This window comes from Lampetra planeri, chromosome 14 (genome assembly GCF_965212315.1).
Source record: "Lampetra planeri chromosome 14, kcLamPlan1.2.h2, whole genome shotgun sequence".
Taxonomy (NCBI): Eukaryota; Metazoa; Chordata; class Hyperoartia; order Petromyzontiformes; family Petromyzontidae; genus Lampetra; species Lampetra planeri.
The window spans coordinates 12,491,894-12,511,169 of NC_136120.1; the positions used below are offsets into that span (position 1 = coordinate 12,491,894).

Here is a 19,276-nt window from a genome sequence, read left to right on the forward strand (position 1 = left end):
ATACATACAACTCAGTTGATTGTAAATCAGGAGTGGCAATCCTTGCCGGAGCACGACAGTAGGCAGCTCAGGGTCTCAACCAAGTGCCACCGTTCGGTTGGATGCTAGAGGCATGTATGGACAGAGAAATCTCTATCATGCGATTTGATGTGGAGGGGAGGGGTAAGGAGAGGCAATATGGAGAGATTCTGTAATCTCTGCTTATCACTGCAAATAATGCTGCTCATCTGAACAAAAGGCTCGGAGATAATGTACAAAATTTAGCCACCGCTTCCGGGTGACACTTCATAGCCGTGGATACGTGCAGACAACCGGATAAATGTGGGGCTTGTGGAAAACTATTCGTGCAAGCAAGTGCTCGTATAAGAGAATGGACTGGGTCACTAACTCTTATCAGCATTGACAACAGGCGAAAGCATTTTCGCAAACAATAGGATTTTGCAAGGGTCACTTGCGGGGTGCGGGTAATAGTAATATCCGGATAATAGGTAAACGGACAAAAGGAGTTCCACTGTATTTGAACGAGCCCAGCACAACAATAAAATCCACTTGAAGCCACCTGATATGGCAACACACTGCACACGCCAGCCGGCACAACGTGACACCTTTGCAGTCTATTTATAGAGACCCACGATAACAAAGCAAGTGGCTCGGATAGCAAATGGAGCATCCCTTGCAGTGTTCTGCTTGCCTTGGTGTTCATTCCCAAGGCTCAAGCACTGGACTCTTTTTGAGCCAGGAAAAGTCTCCATTAACCAGAGCAATTAAGGGAGCGAGGCTTAACTGCACATTCCCCCCCCCTCCTTTCGAAGCCACTCCCGGCAGCACCACTGGTCAGACCGGCAGCCAAAACAGAGCTCGTCAAGGAAAAAATCTCACTTTAGGGAGTCCTCTGCCCTTATTGAGCCACAGCGAGACGTGCTGATCAAGCCACGCGGTTCTTAACGCACGAGGATATTTCTGACAGAGGAGCACGGATAAGAGAGGTACGATATTTTGTCAACCATGGCCACACCAGCGATTGACGCTCCTCCCCGCTCGCAAGCGCTTGCCATGCGACGGCACGAGCAAGTTTGGCGATCCAAGATATCCTCTGCAGCAGTAGCGACTTAAGTCAAAAGGCTTGTGTCCCCATCACAGCTAGCATCCATTCCATGCGATTCAGGTGTGAATGTGCTTCTAGAAATCAGCCAGCAACAATGTGAATTTTTTTGGATAATTTGTTTTTAAGATACTGGGTAATTGACATGGAAAGACCAACTCCGTGAAATAAAAAATTAACCCGTAAAAACAAAGTTTTTCACTATAAATCCTTTATATGCGTGGCGGCTAGAGTCCTCTCGTCCTCTGGCTTGAGATGGCTGCCACCTATGGGTCAGATGATTGTCTGCCAGCATTAAGCAATTGGTAATTAAATATTAAAAAAATTTTCCCTAAATAGTGTAACATTTTAGAAAAAAAATTTCACGAAAATTAATTATCACGCACAACGAGTCTGTGTGGAAAATGTCAGCTCGATTGGATCACGGGAAGTGGGTTAAAAAACGACCGAAAGATTTGCACGGTCGAAAGCAAGCAAACAAGCACGCAAGCAAGCAAGCAAGCGAACTTAATATAAAGGATTTAAAAAATGAGACTGACTTGAGATCAGCAAAGGCTACAATTCACTGCTGTACGAAGGCCTCGCCAGGGCACGTCAATCGTGGGGTTAGATTTACCATACTTCACCACAAAGGTCGGCCATGCAGGTCATCTATCTAATGAACGCTTCAAACAAGTACAACAACACATTTTAATTATAAGGTCCGATTCAATCCGGCGACTGAATCTTTCAGGTCTATCGGTTGTCAAATACATTGCAGCATTATTCACTTGCGATCATGTCAGATGTAAAATAAGTATAAGTGAGGATTCCGAGCAGAGTGCACATCGGTGCCTACCATCAAATCACCCAAAACGTATCCAAACTTACCAGGCCTCAGAAGTCAAGCAGCGATGAGCATGGACGACCATGGGATGCCAATAGGGCCTTAAGGTCACGTGGCAGGCAGCAGAGGACAGTATAAGAATGGGTTTTACCCTTTCTGTTTCAAAGACAATGCATATGCTACCAGCGCATGTCTTTTTGTTTGCATGTTCACCACAGGTATATGTGGTTAATGCAGACAAGATTCCTTGCAAAAGGTTTCAGTTAGGTGTTTTAACATCTCAACACCTGTTTTATTGCCAGAAAGGGAAGTCCCATGATGTAGCAGAGGACAGTGCAGAAAAATAAATGTCTTGCCCTAGATTTCTACACAACTACATATATGTATGCAGAACTTCTTTCGCACCGTACGTAGCCAATCGTGATAATCGTAGGTGCGGGGGAATGACAACAAACTAAAACATCTCCTATGCTCCCTGCCGCCTTCACTAAACCCGCAGTGACCAGCGTGGTAAAGTACGGTTAAATAATCCTCACGACCGACACAGGTGTTGTGGGGGGGGGGGGAGCCTCACCCAGCGGTACATTGACCAAAATGACGGCGCATGCCCATGCTCGACTTGCTGGCCACCCTCCACACGCAGCGCTGCGCTCTGTACCCAGAGCCACGAGTGCGTGCCGAGATCTCAAGCGCCTGCCTCTGCCCGTACACGCGGGCGCGATTACCTCCATGGCGACGGCGGCGGTCTGCTGGTCGTAGTGTCCCAGGAGGTTGGGCATGAAGGTCATGTTGTAGGGCAGCTCCAGGCAGAGGCGCAGGCCGATGGGCTCGCACACGAACGCGCCGTGGACGTGCGAGGAGACCGCGTCCGGCCGGCAGGAGACCAGCGCCAGCAGCAGCATCAGCCGCAACGCTGTCCGTTCCATGTTCGTACGTGCGGAGTGCGTGGTGGTGGTGGTGGTGGAGTTCTCTGAATTCAACTCAAGCCGCGGGCTGCATCTCCCAGCGTGAACTGTGTGCAGAAAGCTGTCCGTGACAGGTCTTATTTGTTATTTATTTATCTTCCTTGTTGACCAAGGCTGGCCTCATTGAGTCTCAAGACTCATTTTTAAGGAGGGGTTCGGTTTTGGAATGTTTGAGTAAGTCTTTTTTTTCTTCGTTTCTTCTGTCTTGCATGTGTGAAGACGCCACAGGGCAGGGAGAAACCCCAGGCATTCGATGAGCGAGAACAAAAACACTCGCACTCTGCAGAGATTAGGTTCGAGTCCTACTTGCTGTCCTGTCGTCGGCTGGCACCTCTAAGCCTCGGGGGCAGGAGTCTCAAGCGCACTTCATCTCTCGAGCTTTGCAGGCTCATGTTCCAACCCTATTGTTTGTGTGCGCGAGTGTCAACGTTCAAAAGCAGATATGTGCAGCTCGTATCTTCGCCTTCAGATGTTAATGCAGATTGAGAAGCTCACCGCTTGTAAGCCAGCTTGTTTCCATGCCCGAGCTATCCAATTTAATTTTGTTTTACAAAATGTAACTTCTGAAAACGCGCGTCGCTGCTGGAATCCATCAGTCTGCTCGAACATCGAATGCTTCCCCCTCCCCAAGGATCATCAGCGGCGGTTCATTTATCATCCGCAACAAAAAAAAACAAGCTTCTCACGTTTTCAGAGCCCTCCGGGGCATCATCCAAAGACCTGCACAGCAAGACTGCAGGGGGAAAAAAACAAAACACACACACACGAATGGCATGCATTGAAACGCACGTTATACATGACATATCCATGACACGTTATACATGACATATCGCCACCAGTGTTCCTCCCCGCAGGCTGAGCGGCATAATCTATAGAGTGGGTTTTCCTGAAAAATTGCAGTCCTCTTTACACGCCAAGGCATGTCTTTCCACGTTTTGCCAATTTTTCTCTGTTCAAGACTAAATGGGATTCGTTACATTCCGCACTCGCATAATGATGGTGATGTGAATTGGAAATCTTTATGTCAATGCTGCGAGTCGTTTACTTTTGGGGTGGCCACGATGCATGGACTGATTAATCGATACTGATTATTAGGCTCAAGATATACATGCAATAAATCACATGCGGACTTACCAATGTTTTTTTCTTTCATTTCGTTATATGTTGTATGCACCAGGATCACGTCACCCACACAAACATGCAGCCACTGGATGCCCCGGTAATTCATAAAAAAATAAATGAACAGGGTCAAAATCACGGACCCTTACTGTTCAGCAAGCATCAAAGTGCGTGCAGGATGCAGCGACTTAATTTGAAATTTTTCAAACACAGCAGATTGGCGAATGTGGAAAGACGTACCCGCGGTTTTGCCGCAAGAACTGGCGTTTGAGAAACCGGATCTAGAGCACCACACCACGGACTACAACACTGGGTCACTGCCAGCGAGCGATAAGGCTTACTTATTTAATGAACTCGCCAGCATGGATGCCTGGCACAGCGGGGGGACATTTCCTAGATTCACTTGTTAAAGTTTTTGGCACCGCCTAATAACAACGTTGAAAACTTTTTATTTTAATAAATCCGCTCGGCGGCGCATGTGTAAAAACAGGTGCATAATTACAGCGCTTATCTCGCTGGGTGGTGTGTTGTCAGCTAACCTTTTGCAAAGCTCGGATCGTTCCAATATCGTGTATTAGTGCCGGTTAGTCAGTTCAGTTCCGGAGCCTCTATTTATGCCATGAGAAATTATCTCAACGGCGAGAAACTCGCAGAGACACAAAAGGCCTCTTTTGTGCAGGAGATCTGAGATGTGTGATATCTGCCAACACAATTAAATTCTACCTATTGGCTAGACATGTGACGATTCACCGATTACAAGGTATTCCTTAGGCTTTGTTAATTCACTGAAAAGGGTCAGTCATGGGGGGTAGTTTGACCTTACTTCACTATGCTGGTCACTGCGGATTGCAAAAGGGACAGCCCAGGACCAATTTGGAATATCACTCACCACCGATGTTAGCCGTGGCTGAACATTCAACTCGGGCCGTTGGGCTTGTCGCGCAGTGTGCTAACCATTGCACCACCTCTCACCCCCGTTGACATATTAATCCAAAATAATAAAACTAGCCACAGCTGCAGTGGTTCCCTCGTACAACACGAGCTTTACAACTGTCTTGTGCAGTCCATAAACACAAGTTGAGTGTTTACCGGGTGTGGGTGTGTGTGTGTGGCATAGTGACGGGGAAGATGAATTACAGCACTATCGTTTTTGTTTCTGGAAAAAAATAAAATCCATTGAGCATGCCCAAGAAGCTTGAACCCATAGCACAATGAAGCGTTCAAATGACCTTTGCACCTCTCAGACAGAGGAGAAAAACCGACACCTCCCCCCACCCCAACCTCCAGGTGAGTGGAGCTCAAGTGATCCTGTTCGGGCTTAGGGGAGTTTTTCCCCCAAAAAAAAATAAAACCCCAGGTGTGGCCACAGCGGCTAAATGAAGCGTGCACACTTTGCTTTGTAAGAATAAAAATGGAAAGTGTGAACTCTTCCAATTACCGCACCCGGATTTTCTCCAACCCTTGGCACTCGACGGCAAAAACCCAAATTCCTTATTGGAACGTGAACTGTTGTTTTGTTACCCTACTCCCAATTCAGCGGCTTTTCAGAGTGTATTTAAAAGTAAAAGAGCACATTACCGCCTGCCGCACAAACTCGGCCAATTTAAACGCAGCGCTGTAAGCCAAGTTGTGCAACTTTAGGTGCACGTGAGCCTACGTTGCAATGTTGACCTTCCGACCCTATACACGTACATAACTTGAGAGACTAAAAAATAAACGTTGACAAATTGTTCATCTCAATACAGGTGTGGCAGCATGCCCCTGCACAGTGTTGCAGTGTCTCCCCTCCAACACCAACCCATCGTGTTACAACCTTCCAAGTGAGCCCGTGCCCTCTCCTGTATGTATGTTGAACTTCTTTCGCACCGTACGAAGCCAACCGAGCTAATCGGAGGTGCAGGAGAAGAACAAACTCAACACAAAAAGCAGTTCTGAACAAATTACTTTTTCAATCCGTCAGTCTGTCAGTCACTGCTGCAGCAGCAATAAAGCCACACTGTCATCCCCACGGTCTCCTTGACCCCCGCCAGGTGCTGTGTTAGTCTATGAGTCATATGTGAGTCTATGGGTTCTATGTGAGTTTTATGGGTCCCATGTGAGTCTATGGGGCCTCAGTACATGTACGAGTCTTATGTGCGCACTTTGGTCCTTTGTAAGTTTTCCAGGGCCCTATGAGAGTCTGAGTCTTAAGTAGGGCAATATGTCACATGTTAGACTGTGGGTTATATGCGAGTCTATGGGTCTTATGCAAGTATATGGGTAATATATTATTCAATGGTTTCTAAGTAAGTGTATGGGTTTCTATGTAAGTCTATTGGCCCTATGTCAGTTAATGGGTCCCATTGTCAGTTAATGGGTTCAATATCAGTCTGTTCGTCAATAGCCTATATGCGAGTCTATGTTAGTGAATCGGTTATGTGCGAGTCTAAGGGTCCTAAGTTTATACTCGTTGGGTCTTTCGGTAAAGTGCTTTGCAAGCCAAATGGTCATTACGTGATATATGTAATGTATGGATGTTATGCTTCCAATGCCAGTCTATAGATCTCTATGTTAATCTAAAGATCCTAAGTTTGTTTCAGGATGCTATGCAAGTCTATGGGTCCAATTGTAACGAGAATATTGCTCCTATATGAGTCAATGGGTCCCCTACTACTCTATTGATCTCTGTGTAAGTCTATGGATGCTATGTACATCTATTCAATCTATGTTAGTGTGTAGATCACGACATTCCTCATGCCATGGTCGATAAAAACTGTAGACCTCCAACTTATTCAGGGCAGAGTTATGTATCACAAAGCTGACTCACACCCAAGTCACCCTGGTTTCTCTCTCTCTCCCACTCAATTCGTTGCCCTTGCCTCTCTGAAGCCATTTTTCCCACCCCCCAATCTCCGAAACCGACAAGGCGTCATCCCAAGACAGAGAGGGTAGGCGGCCACCACCTGAAAACCCTGTGGGTCAAAGTTCGATACCCGGTAAACACGGCCAGTCTCGGTGACATAACCCATCGTGCTGCGCGCAGCTTAAGAGGTCACCCATCTCCAGTTCAAGTTCAATTATTTCAAGTTCATTTATTAGGTATAGCCCTGTGAGCCATTCGGCTCTTGAATCGGGTGCAACCGCAACAAACAAAAAACATGAACAAGAAAACATCTAAAAGTGATAATTGTTTTTTTTACCTTTTAATCTGGCAAACAAAACTGACACCTTTTTTACGAGGAGTCATGTTTGGATAGACCACAATACCTGCAATCATAATGCAAACAAAAAACATAACTCTGATAATGTATGCACTGTCCTTGACTGAACTTCAAGGACAGTGCAGACATTATCAGAGAGGTACGGGGTGGTGGTGGCGGAAGAGAACCCCACAATCCGGGCTCGGATCACATTCGCCCACGATGTTAGCCGTGGTTGGGAGATGAACCTACGCGGCCAGGTTAGGGGTACAGCGAGTTAACAACTCAACACCGGCAAGGCACTGCAGTATTTTTCTGAGGCAGTAGTTGTGTATGGAAAAACCCATTTTGTAGGGCCCTTTACACGGGGCTATTTTCACACACACACTAAATAAAAAACCTAGCACCGTCTACAATTAACTAATTAATATTTTCGTCATCACGGTCGCTGCGAAGCAAGGCCCCCAAAAGAAGACCCCCAAAAACTCCACAAGCCGACCACAGCAACGTCCAGCAACTTTTTAAAGTTGCAAATTGTCCCCGAACTGTTCAAATCGTGGTAGAGTGACAATTTAAAGACACATCTTGGCGCACACACACACACACAACACAACAAAAAAATGTCTTATCTTGTAGCACCCACACGGGCAAAGGGCTCAAGTTTCGCCAGGTCGTTCGGTTAATTGCCAAAGGAGGGTTGGTGGTACAAAACAAATACTTTCAGGTGACTTTTCGGACGCGCCAATCGTGAATTCGCGTCCGGTGTTGTGGAACTGATGGACACAACAGGAATGTGTTTTTACTAAAAAAAAAAACATTGTGCTCGGGGGAAATGCATGAATACACGATGCCCATGTGACATAAGTATAACACACTTAGTGCGTATACACACACACGCACGTATTATATAATAAAACACGGGCACATGCGAAACAAATACAACGCAAAGGTTGAGAAAAACAGAATACATCAAACACAGAATAGAAACATAGTTGTATACAATAGCAAAGACTGTACATATACAGTAGTACACATATACAAGACATATATACACACGCGTTCCTATGTTTATTTACTGGACGTCTGTGAAAGAGCTTCATAGCTCGTCGGATTCCTCCAGAATAAATACATATTCTGATTCTGTACAACACACAGACAGGAGGATACACACATAGAACACACAACTTAGAACACATATAAGACATAGAAAACACACAGATGGCACGCTGAACACACGCCTACATAATAAAGTAGAGCACACAAACCACACACGTGTACAATACAACCATCCCCATCACATGCGCTGACGACACAAACACAATCAGCAGTCGTGTTAACGCACGTGCGTTAACACGTGTGTTAATGTTGACACACGTGTTAACGCACGTGTGTTAACACACGTTGTTTTAACACACCGTGTGTTAATGTTGACACATGTGTTAACACACACGTTGTGTGTACGTGTTCCAAGTGTGTCTCTACCTCCGTGTGATATTGACAGGCCCATGTTTGTTGTCCACAGTAAGTAGAGTGGGTCACGCAAGATTCGCAACCCGAGTTTGATTCCCACTCACGGCCAACTTCAGTTGACGATAATGATTTCACTCGGGTCCTGGACCTCCCCTAGGTCGACTCGGCCTTAAACCATTCGCTGGTGGCGGTGTAGCATCAAACAAACAAAAATCAGTACCGGAAAGACAAAGGCGGCCGCGTCTGGTGGTGCCGTCGACCCATTGACCCCTCCAACCCCCTCGTGTGCCGTTCCGGCCTTCATAGGTGCTCGCTAACAGCACTTGCCCCTACAGTCTACTTAGGCTACACGTGGGGGTCTTTGTCTATATAGTACTGTATGTGTATATAGTATGCATGTGCTACACACATATATATAGTCCACTGCTGTGAGAACGCGCGCGCGTGTGTGTGTATAATACATGCGATACGTCCGCGTACCTCCTGCACAATGCAGTATGTGCGTGTACTGTGGTGTATGTACGCTTGCTGGGTGAACGCGCGTATGTATGTGTGTGTACAGGTGTAGTACGCGTGTGTGTAGCCAGTATATGTGTGTAGAGCGTGTAGATGTGTACGTATCGACACACACACACAGACACACAGACAGACACACACACAGACAGACACCGACCTCGATCTTTCCCCCTTCGTTCGCCTCCGCGTCTCAACAACGGCGATGCGAAGAGGCGAAATCGCAGCGTGGCGAGGGGGCGGAGCTTGGGGTGGGAGGGGGCGGAGCTTGGGGTGGGAGGGGGCGGGGTTAAAGGCGGGGCATGATAGAGGGGCGGGGTTAGGACGGGGTCTTGGATGGGGCGGAATTAAAGGCGGGGCCTGATTGAGGGGGCGGAGTTAAAGACGGAGAGTGCGGGAGTGGGCGGGGTTAAGGGCGGGGCCTAATTGAGGGGGCGGAGTTAAAGACGGGGCGTGAGGGAGTGGGCGGGGTTAAGGAAGGGGCTCCGCCCATTATTTCAAGCCCCACCCCCCGTTTTTTAAACAATGTCAACACGAAACAACAGCACAACAACATTCCGTCCATAGCAAACACAGACTGTGTGTGCCTTTAAAATATACATACATATCCTGTATGTAATAGGAGACGTTTCGGCCAATGGCCCTTTGTTTTCTTCTTAGCGCAATCTGGTTTCACACCCACACACGAACATCAACCGGATTATAAGACGCACTCTACACACACCTACGGGATTATGATGCCCCCTCCCACGACACCGACCAGATTATAAGACGCACTCCACACATACCGGATTATAAGACGCAGCACACACCTACCGGATTATAAGACGCAGCACACCCCTACCGGATTATAAGACGCAGCACACACCCTACCGGATTATAAGACGCAGCACACACCCTACCGGATTATAAGACGCAGCACACACCTACCGGAGTATAAGACGCACTCCACACATACCGGATAATATGACGCAGCACACACCCTACCGGATTATAAGACGCACTCCACACATGTCAGATTATAAGACGAACTACACACACACCGGGTTATAAGACGCATCACACACATACAAATGTCAGATTCTAAGACAAACTCCACACATACATACCGGATTATAAGACGCATCAAACCTGCTTAGCTTTCCAGATCTGACGAGGTAGGGCACATCTGGCCACATGCAAGCGTGTGTCGAGTTAGGCAGAAGCTAAGCAGTTGTGTGCTTAGGGTCGTCCATAAATGACGTCACGCGATTTTTTACGATTTTCGACCCCCCCCCCCTTGTCACACGGCGTCACAAATAGTCAGACCCCCCCCCCCTCAAATATGACATCACAAAGCTCTGCCCACCCCCCCCCCCAAAAAAAAATAAAACATGCTTCAAATCGCTTTAAACTATTGTCCTTGTAGTGCGTATTTAATGTGCCGCTGCACTCTGATGTTGTAGGAGAAAACATGTATTAAAAAGTCTATTTAATTAAGTAGAACGTGTTGTCTATGTTAATTTAAAGTTGCGCATTGTGATGTGACGTCACATTTTTCACCCCCCCCCCCCTCGTCACACATCGTCACAAATGTCTGACCCCCTCCCCCCCCTAGATGAGTGACGTCATTTATGGACGGCCCCTTGGATGGGATACCAATCACAAATAATTCGGGTGTTATAGGCTTAAGCGTGGTTATAGCTACATTGACATTGTCAGCAGAGTGCAGTGAAACACAGACCATCGTTGTACTGTATGTCTATGTTCCCACGTCTTCACCCGCACTGATCAGCATGGCCAAGTATGGCCAAGTCATTCTCATGACCCACACAGCTTGGGGAGGCATTCATCCAGCAGTGAATAGATCACGGCTGATCATTCTAATAAAATAAATCAGAAAGCTCGGTCATCTTTTTAACCAGGTAAGATATTAAGTAGAGCAGCGTGATGATAATGTTAATAGATACCTAGATTTAATTAAGTTATCTTATCAGCGACGCACTGTATCATAACTTTAAAGTATATATATAATTTTATATGAAGCTTCAATGCAACACGGTATATCTGAAAGATAAAAGCCACTTTCTGTGTTGGGTTGCAGCTTCATAAATCCTAAATGACCACTGAGAAGTAAAATGGCAAAGTGTTATTTATGTTGGCCTGGCCAGCCCTCAGGCGGACAGATCAATTATTTAGATTCATAAGAAAGCACTATTGCCTCTGGGGAAGTGGTGGCACTACTATAGACCTGGCATTCCGAGTAAAATTCCTGGCCACGGCTAACATGAATGTCACCCCCTCTCATACCATCACACTGCAAAAAGAGGCAGAGTTCTTGTGCCATTGGGGATAATACATTTCTAAGCATTGTCCGTGGCAATTATTACGTGATGATGATGATGGTAGGCTGAATCGTGCTTGCGACTGGGGATTGAACCTACAATTTTTCATCTCTGCGTCGGGGTCAAGCTAATATCCACAGTGGCATGTGGATGTCATGCAGCACACACAGCACACAGCCTCTTGTAGTAGCTCAGCTGGTTAAGTGCTTCACAGCTAGTTTTGTTTATTGACCTGCCACCGATCGATTTTTTACGACTTTGAGAAGCAAGTGGCACACTGTATTTTTACGTCAGCAGATTTACTGCATTTTGTTTATCAGCACCAAGGCATTAATGTGTTGCTTACTAATGCACATGGCTTGCTGTTGATATACGCTTCTGATGTTAGCACGACCAACACCAGTGATGTAAGAATTCACGGTTTGTAGTCCTTTTGGTCGGTCATGGGCGTTGTTTGACCATACTTCACCATGTGGGCTTAGTGAGGGTTGGTCAAAGTTGAGGAGGCACCCAGGACCGGTTCAGGGGCGCCGCGGTAGAGAAATGTTCGCTCCTTCGCATGGTATGAAGGAGGTCGTGGGTTCGATCCCAACCCTGACGATGCTGTAGATTTGGAGTGTGCATGTTTCTCTCTCTCTCTCTCCCCGTGGTCGCGTGGATTCTTCTCCATGTCCTCATGTCCCCCCCCCCCTCGCATTAATAAACATGCGTTTACAGTATTTGCCTACTCTAAATTTTCACGTGATAAACCACTTCGTTGAGCTATCATTTGCGGTCAGGTCGCTTCTGAAAAGGGCTATACAGCTCAGTGGGCCTTACCTGCCATTACGCAACCGTTTCCCAAACCTTCCATTAGAGCTCACTTAAACCAAACGCACGAGCTCGCACAACCCCATCGTGACATTTAAAGACTTGTGAAATTATGCAAACAAAATCAAGCTGTTCATGCAAATGCCCATATTTGTTTGGCTCCATTGATGTGCACGGTACAACCAAATGATGCAATACTAAATGAGGCTATGTTTTAATTACTGCATAAGTCTAATAACGAAACGACGTGAAACCGTAAATAGTTATCATTTACAAAAAAAATAACAACGTATTTGAGACCCATAAGGTTGTAACCCATCCAGTTTGGCGGCTCATACAAATGTGTGTTGGATAACATTCGCCTTGAGTACTGAAGGTCCATAGGTTGACAGAGAATACAATTCTGCAGAGGGATGCGCGTTTGTCAGTTCATTTGTTAAGTGATTTGTGGTTTCGCAACTCACTATGTATCAATGTGCATCAAGATATAGATCCTAATTGTCCCAGGCGTTGTGCATAGTCAGTGTCTAGTTTCATAAACAACACCTTTAGTAAAATTTTCAGTGACACACGATTGGAAGTGCGGCATTTCCCTTGTTTTTTTGCAGTGACTTCTGATGATTTTCCTTTAAATGGAAATGATATCAGGACAATATTTCATCCGAATATTTTGACTTCTGAAGGGATTTTTGGGAACCCCGTTTACAAATTGATAAAACTGGTCACCATGACCATTGTTTTGTCGCCTTATTAAAATGTCCCGGCATTCTCAGGGGCCTCAAAGAGAATAGTTCGATCTCAAAATACCCGTGGGTCAATCGCTCTGACCTCTCCGTCTCTGCTCTGAAGCACGGCCGTTGTCCAAAGCATCGGCCGGTTGGATCGTTGTTGTATAGTTATTGTATAGTTGCTGTATAGTTTTCTGTACGTATCGAGGCAGAACTACCGGGTCTCTTTGTTTGTCCACCACCGATAAGCAACAGCCCCTTAATGTAAAGAGAGGGGAAAAAGAATCAACTTATGGTATATTATTAAAATCTTGGGTCACTGATATTGTTGTACATTGATGCAAGCAAGCGGAAAATTCAACAGCCAGAAGTAAAAAAAAATTCACGCATTCCAAAAACAAATAACATAACAGCAAGTCGTAACGAGAATCTCAGCATGATCCGTCTTTTGAGGTGGCATTACCGTTCTTGCGCACATTTCGCAGCCGGCCGTTTGAAAGCTCGAAGCTATTTCCAACTGCAGAAAATGTGACATTTTCAACTGCACCAAATGATTGCGCATTCTGACATTTTGTACAAACGCACACGTCCGTACACACACACACAAAAAAAAAACACACTCGGTTGTACTCAAGGCTCTTTTGTTGCGAACCGGGGACGATGACTGACGAAATGGCCACGCCAATTGATGTGCAAATTTCGGGTTCCACCACCTTTAGCCAGAGCTCAGAGGAGGCCACCATCTCTTCACCATTGATCTCGAGAAGAAAAAAAAACCCCACCACGACCCACCCCTGCACCCACACGATCGTGCAGCAGACACAAATGTGGGTAATGACATCCAAAGAAAATGGGTCATGACGCACGCGGCTATGCTAAGTTCAAATGTAACCACTGCTCGCGAAGATGCAACGTATACGGCCCGGCGCGTCAAGAACATGTCTAGCGCGGTACAAAGGTCCTGCTCATTCGTGGCAAAGGCTCTCATTTGAACAGAAATATATATTTTCGTGTGGTTGCTGAAATCTTTTTTTTTCAAAGGAAGATGCAAGCAAAAAAAAACCCACCCAAATCCCAAATGTTTTTTTCATGTAGATATAAACCTTTGACGGGTTATTCAGGGCTGTCCGAGATGACTTTTGAAGTTTCCTTAATGCGAAAAATAAGACTTAAAAATCCCAGTCACGTTTGCCGCTATACTTTGCTCTGGTGATATCACTGTATACTTTGAAGGTTGAGGTTGTCCTGCTGCTTGCTGTGCGTGTGTGCTAACTGCATGGGCGGGAGTATGCTGTGATGTGTGTGCATGTATCCTGTGACGATTATCTGAACCGGTTCTGGGCCTCTCCTAGGTCGACTAAGCCTCAAATGAGTATCTGGTGCGGTGTGTAAACATCTCCTCGAGGGAGACAAAGGCGTCTGGACTTAGTGCTGCGCTCTCGCCCCCCCCCGCTAACAGAACTTGCCACAACAGTCTGTTAAGGCTATATGGGGGATCTTTGTATTTGATATGTGCCGTGCCGGCCTTCTTAGATGCTCGCCAACAGCACTTGCTCCTACAGTCTATTAAGGCTACACCGGTGGACCTTTGTATTTGTCTGATGTGTGGGGAGCGGTAGTGCAGTGGTTAGCAAGCTGCGCTACGAACCTGGCGACACGAGTTAGATTCCAGTGATGATCATCTGAATTGGTCCTGGGCCACTCCCCTTGAACAACCCGCACTGGCCAGCATGGTGAAGTGTGGTCCAATAATCCTCAAGACCTATACGGCCTGGAGAGGCCTTCATCCAGCAGTGGATTGAACGATAAATATCTTTACGAGTACATAGACGTGTAACATTACATCAGAAAAATAATTCGAGATAATAATCATCAGCATAAAAACGAACATCGTTGTTATCAGCAGCAGAAGCAGGATCGTTTTAATTTGAGATCAGACTCATGCCCATCACTTCTCGTTCCGTTAAATGACTCCAAAGCCATTTCGCTCCACTCAATAATGAACGATCACCCGACTCACGTTTGGCAGCTGTTAGCGAGAAACTCAGATCTTAACAGCCACCCACCACTTTGATTGCCGAAGAGACAGACATGGGCACGCACGATCTGCTCTCCAAACAAAGCCAACCGCGGGGGGTGGCGGGGGGGCCTTGCAGCCGTCCCGGCTTTTTCCTTCTCTGTTTCAGCGTGAACAATTGGTACAAAAACACGCCACGGCATGCCCAGCCGCAACAGCCTTCGAGCATGAGTCGGTCAAGGCCAACCGCATCGACGGGGGGGGGAGGGTGAGACGGTGAGTGTGTGGATATGGTGGGAGCTTTCGGGCTGCCGCTTATTAGGTTCACGGCTCGTGGTTGTGAGACCTTTAATAGACTCACATTTCCAGATATCTGGACAGATCTTGCTCCTTGAAAAAGGCGATAAGGCGCGGGTCTTGAGCTCGGCGTGCTGTGTGGTCTCCCATATAATCCGAGCCGTGTCGCGCCGCGCGGCACGCCCCGCGAGCGGACGCGTTCACCGAACCCAATCTCCTATGGCCATGCAGATTTCTTGATGCCAAACGGGGTCATCGCATGCGCACCGCGCGAATACGCGGTGAGAGCCATGCCCGCGTGTGAATCGCTGCGCTACGAAACTACCGGCGACCTCGAGTTCGATTCCCGCTCACGGTCAACACCAGGGACGATTGTTTGAACCGCCCCCAAGGGCCTCGCCTAGGTCGACTCAGCCTCAAATGAGTAACCTGGTGCGGTGTGTAAAAAAACATCGCCAACTGGGGAGACAAAGGTGGTCGGGCGTGGTGCTGGCCACCCACCCTCTGCCGGCCTTAATAAATGCTCGCTATAACAGCACTTGTCCCAACCGTCTGTTAAAGGCTATACGGGGGATCTTTGTTGTTTGCAGCGGTGCAAGTTTCTTAACATCCCCTCTCCCCCTCTTCAGACATCTGGCCAGCGTGGAAGAGTAGGCCAAACACCTTCTAGAGACCCTACCTGCCAGCAGCGGCGTGAGCAAGCAATTGCAGGGTTGCGCCTTTACCTTTCACTTTATTTCATATTAACGCTGTGGGAGCAGTGGCGCAGTGGTTAGCGCACTGTACTCTCATATAGTACGAGTAACTCTGAGTTGGATTATCGGTCCCGGCTAACATCAGTGGCAAATTCAAGTGACATCTGGTCCGGTCCGGCCTTCCAACATTCATCAACACGGACTCGCAGTTATCAACGTGGCGAAGTGTGACCGCTTCACCCTCCGCCGTCGACACAGCATGGGGAGGGGGGTGCCTTCATCCAGCAGTGGATTACTCGAGAGCTGTAAGTGGAATTAGGCTCACAACAATTTGTCCAAACTGTGCACTTCTGGACTGGGAGTCCATCCTATGTAAAACCTCCAAAGGTATTTGTTTGTAAACACTCGAGGCAAAGTAACCATTCAGTTGCTGTGGTTGTACAAAATAACTTCGGCTATGTCTGTTTGTTTAGAAACGTGCTTTTTAGAGTGTTCGGCTGCTATAACTGTCCATAAGAAAAATGGTGCAATGGGGGGAGGGGGGGCTGTCCAATGTCTCTCAGCCCTCCCTATCCGTAGCCCGGTGCCTGGACCCAACCTCTGGTCCGTGGTCCCTGGTGCAAGTTGCCACAGCCTTGCACGCTGTCAAATGCCACGCCGCTGCAGTGCTTTAATTTTTTTTTTACTTTTATTAATTTTAATTTTTGACCTACGTGATTTTACCGAAAAAAACCTAAGAATATGAAGCCTTTTAAACCCGGAGTGGAACTTAAATGTGACTGTTGGGAGCACTCTGTCGCCCTCTGCTGGCTGACAGCACTCACGACCACCACCCCCCCGTGGATGAATTATCTCCGCGACACTCGATAAGAGATGGGCACGACAGTCGACAGAGTTACTTACCATTGCGTAGTGAGAAATAAAGTAGGTCGCCTGGTGTTGGCGGAGGTTTACATTTAATGTTGGGAAAATTGGGAAATAGAAAAAAGGGGAAAAGCTTTTCTCATATTATGGTACTGGCAAAGGAGGTCCCATGATGTAGCCGCTCACCCCGAGCTCTCATTGCTCTGATAGTGCGTTGTCTTTGTGCTGTACGCCTTTTGGCGTCCTCTGGTCTAATACCGTTTTGAGACGAGGCTCAAAAGAAAGCTGTCTCTGGTGTGGACCAATCAGTTTCAAAGACAATGCATATATTATTAGAGTACGTTTTTTGTTTGCATTCTGAGCACAAGTATTGTGGTTAATGCAGACATGATTCCTTGTAAAAGGTTTCAGTTTGGTGTTTTAACATCTTAACACCTGTTTTGTTGCCAGAAAAAAGGGGAAAATCTCTTGTCAAACAGTTAATTGTCGCCTCCCTACAAACTTAGCAGGACCCTCCTGAAAATGACTAAACAAGCAGAATTATGTCTTTAAAAAAATCCAAATCCTTCCTAAGCTGTATTGCGAAATATATATTTTAATAACACTTCATTTGTGTTAATCAGTATTATGCCGAAGGAGATTTCCATTCGGAACTCTGCAGCTCGCAGTGCATCATCATCACCATGTGTTTTGCAGAAAATGGCCCTGGAACGTGATGTCACAGAACTACGTACGAGTTCACTTCCATGAACCTCTTTATCCAGACTAGGGTCACATCTTTAGTTGACCTGCAAAGAATGTTCGTCTCATGCCCAGTCTCACAGTGGCAATTCGTCTCATCAAGTGGAATCCATTTGCAACGCTATTTTGTGTGTGTGTGTGCTCATTGATGACCGAACTGAGACCATCAAATCGTTAGACTTGGGTACCCGGTCTAATCACTGGATGCAAACCCAGGACATCAGTGGTACCGGCTCAGTGCTCTAATCCCCGAGCCTCCCCGCGATCTCAATAATAGATTACAATGTTCAGCAGGGGGGTCGAGTGGCAGCGTAGGGGATAACGCACCGTGCCATGAACCAGACGACCTCAGTTTGATTCCCAGCCACAGCTCACACCAGTGGTGAGTGGTATCAGAATTCCTGGGCCTCCCGCTCAGTCGATTCGGCCTTAATACGAGTGCCTAATGCGGCGTGTAAACATTAGCGGTGGGGAGATGAAGTTAGTCCCGGCATGGTGCTGGCCACACCACACCCTCGTGTGCCGCGGTGGCTCGAACAGGTGCTCGCTAACAGCACTTGACCCAGCAGCCGTCTGTAAGGCTATACGGGAGTGGTGGTGCAGTGGTCCACGCAATACCTTACGATCCCTGCGATCTGGGTTCGGTTTCTGTCCACGCACACCAGTGGCAAGTGTTAACCGAATTGGTCAGTGCCTGTCAGTTGAGGATTCGATCTCCCAGACTGACCACACCGTGTCTCAGCCACCACACTACAGGTCACAACACTCTGCGTCTTCTCCTCGCACCGCTCCACTTTCTAATTCTACCGATTCATTATGAATTTGGCGAATAGAGAAACGCTTAAACTTTTTCATGACAAAGTCGTGTAAATGTAAATGTGTCCTACACCCACCTATACCCGACATAGCCAATCAGTAAGGGTTGTCACGTGAACAGAACGTTGCCAATTTGTTACGACTTTAGCACCACCGCTGTGTTGGAGAGCAAACCGACATCAACATTGCCAATTGAGTACGACGTCTTGCTGGTGATTACAACCAGCATCATCCGGCGTTTTGCCAGAAGTGTGAAAGTAGTAACCAATATCATGAAAATTGGCCGCGAAAGCCTACATGTGAAGCATTCACTTCAATCCATTAGATCTTCTGTAGTGCAGTTTGTTGCTGGCTGCTTGTAACTTTGGGCCTGTGAGACTGCGCTCAGCAACTGTGATTCAAAAATAAATAAATCATCCGTTTTCTTTTGAAATGTGCCTTAGGACGGCTGCTTGCGTTGTGGCCGAAACGTCGTAAGAATTATTTCATTATGTTTTATTTTTCTTATTTTATTACTTCCCTTCTACGTGACTTTACCGAAAGAACCAAGAAGATGAATCCCTGCAGTCACGAAAGCTTTAAATCAAAATTTAAATGTGCCCGTCACTTTAATTTCGACCGTGCTCTCGGCATCACGTCGCCGTCACGAGCCCAAACATCCTTTCGGAAACTCTCGCAGAGCAGCGCAACCGCTTCGTGTCGGAGAACGACCCACGAAAGTGGATGCCACAGAGCTACCTCTGAGTCACCTCTGGCCCACGCACAGTAGAGGTCAGCCTTAAAATGAGCTCTAGACGCAGCGTGTGAACC

At 46.9% G+C, this 19,276-nt stretch overlaps 1 protein-coding gene across 2 annotated transcripts in view; it reads right to left on the bottom strand.

The window, feature by feature from the left end:
* The window catches only part of FZD3 (frizzled class receptor 3), a 43,672-nt gene extending 34,242 nt beyond the window's left edge, over window positions 1–9,430 (bottom strand). For both annotated transcript variants that reach the window (XM_078600629.1, XM_078600628.1), the window contains exons 1-2: window positions 9,335–9,430; window positions 2,654–3,626 (exon numbers count right to left, since the gene is read on the bottom strand). In XM_078600629.1, coding sequence (XP_078456755.1) covers window positions 2,654–2,854 — 201 coding nt within the window. In that variant the 5' untranslated portion in view covers window positions 2,855–3,626; window positions 9,335–9,430. The remainder of the gene's footprint in view (window positions 1–2,653; window positions 3,627–9,334) is intronic.
* Between the last annotated feature and the right edge of the window lie 9,846 nt (window positions 9,431–19,276).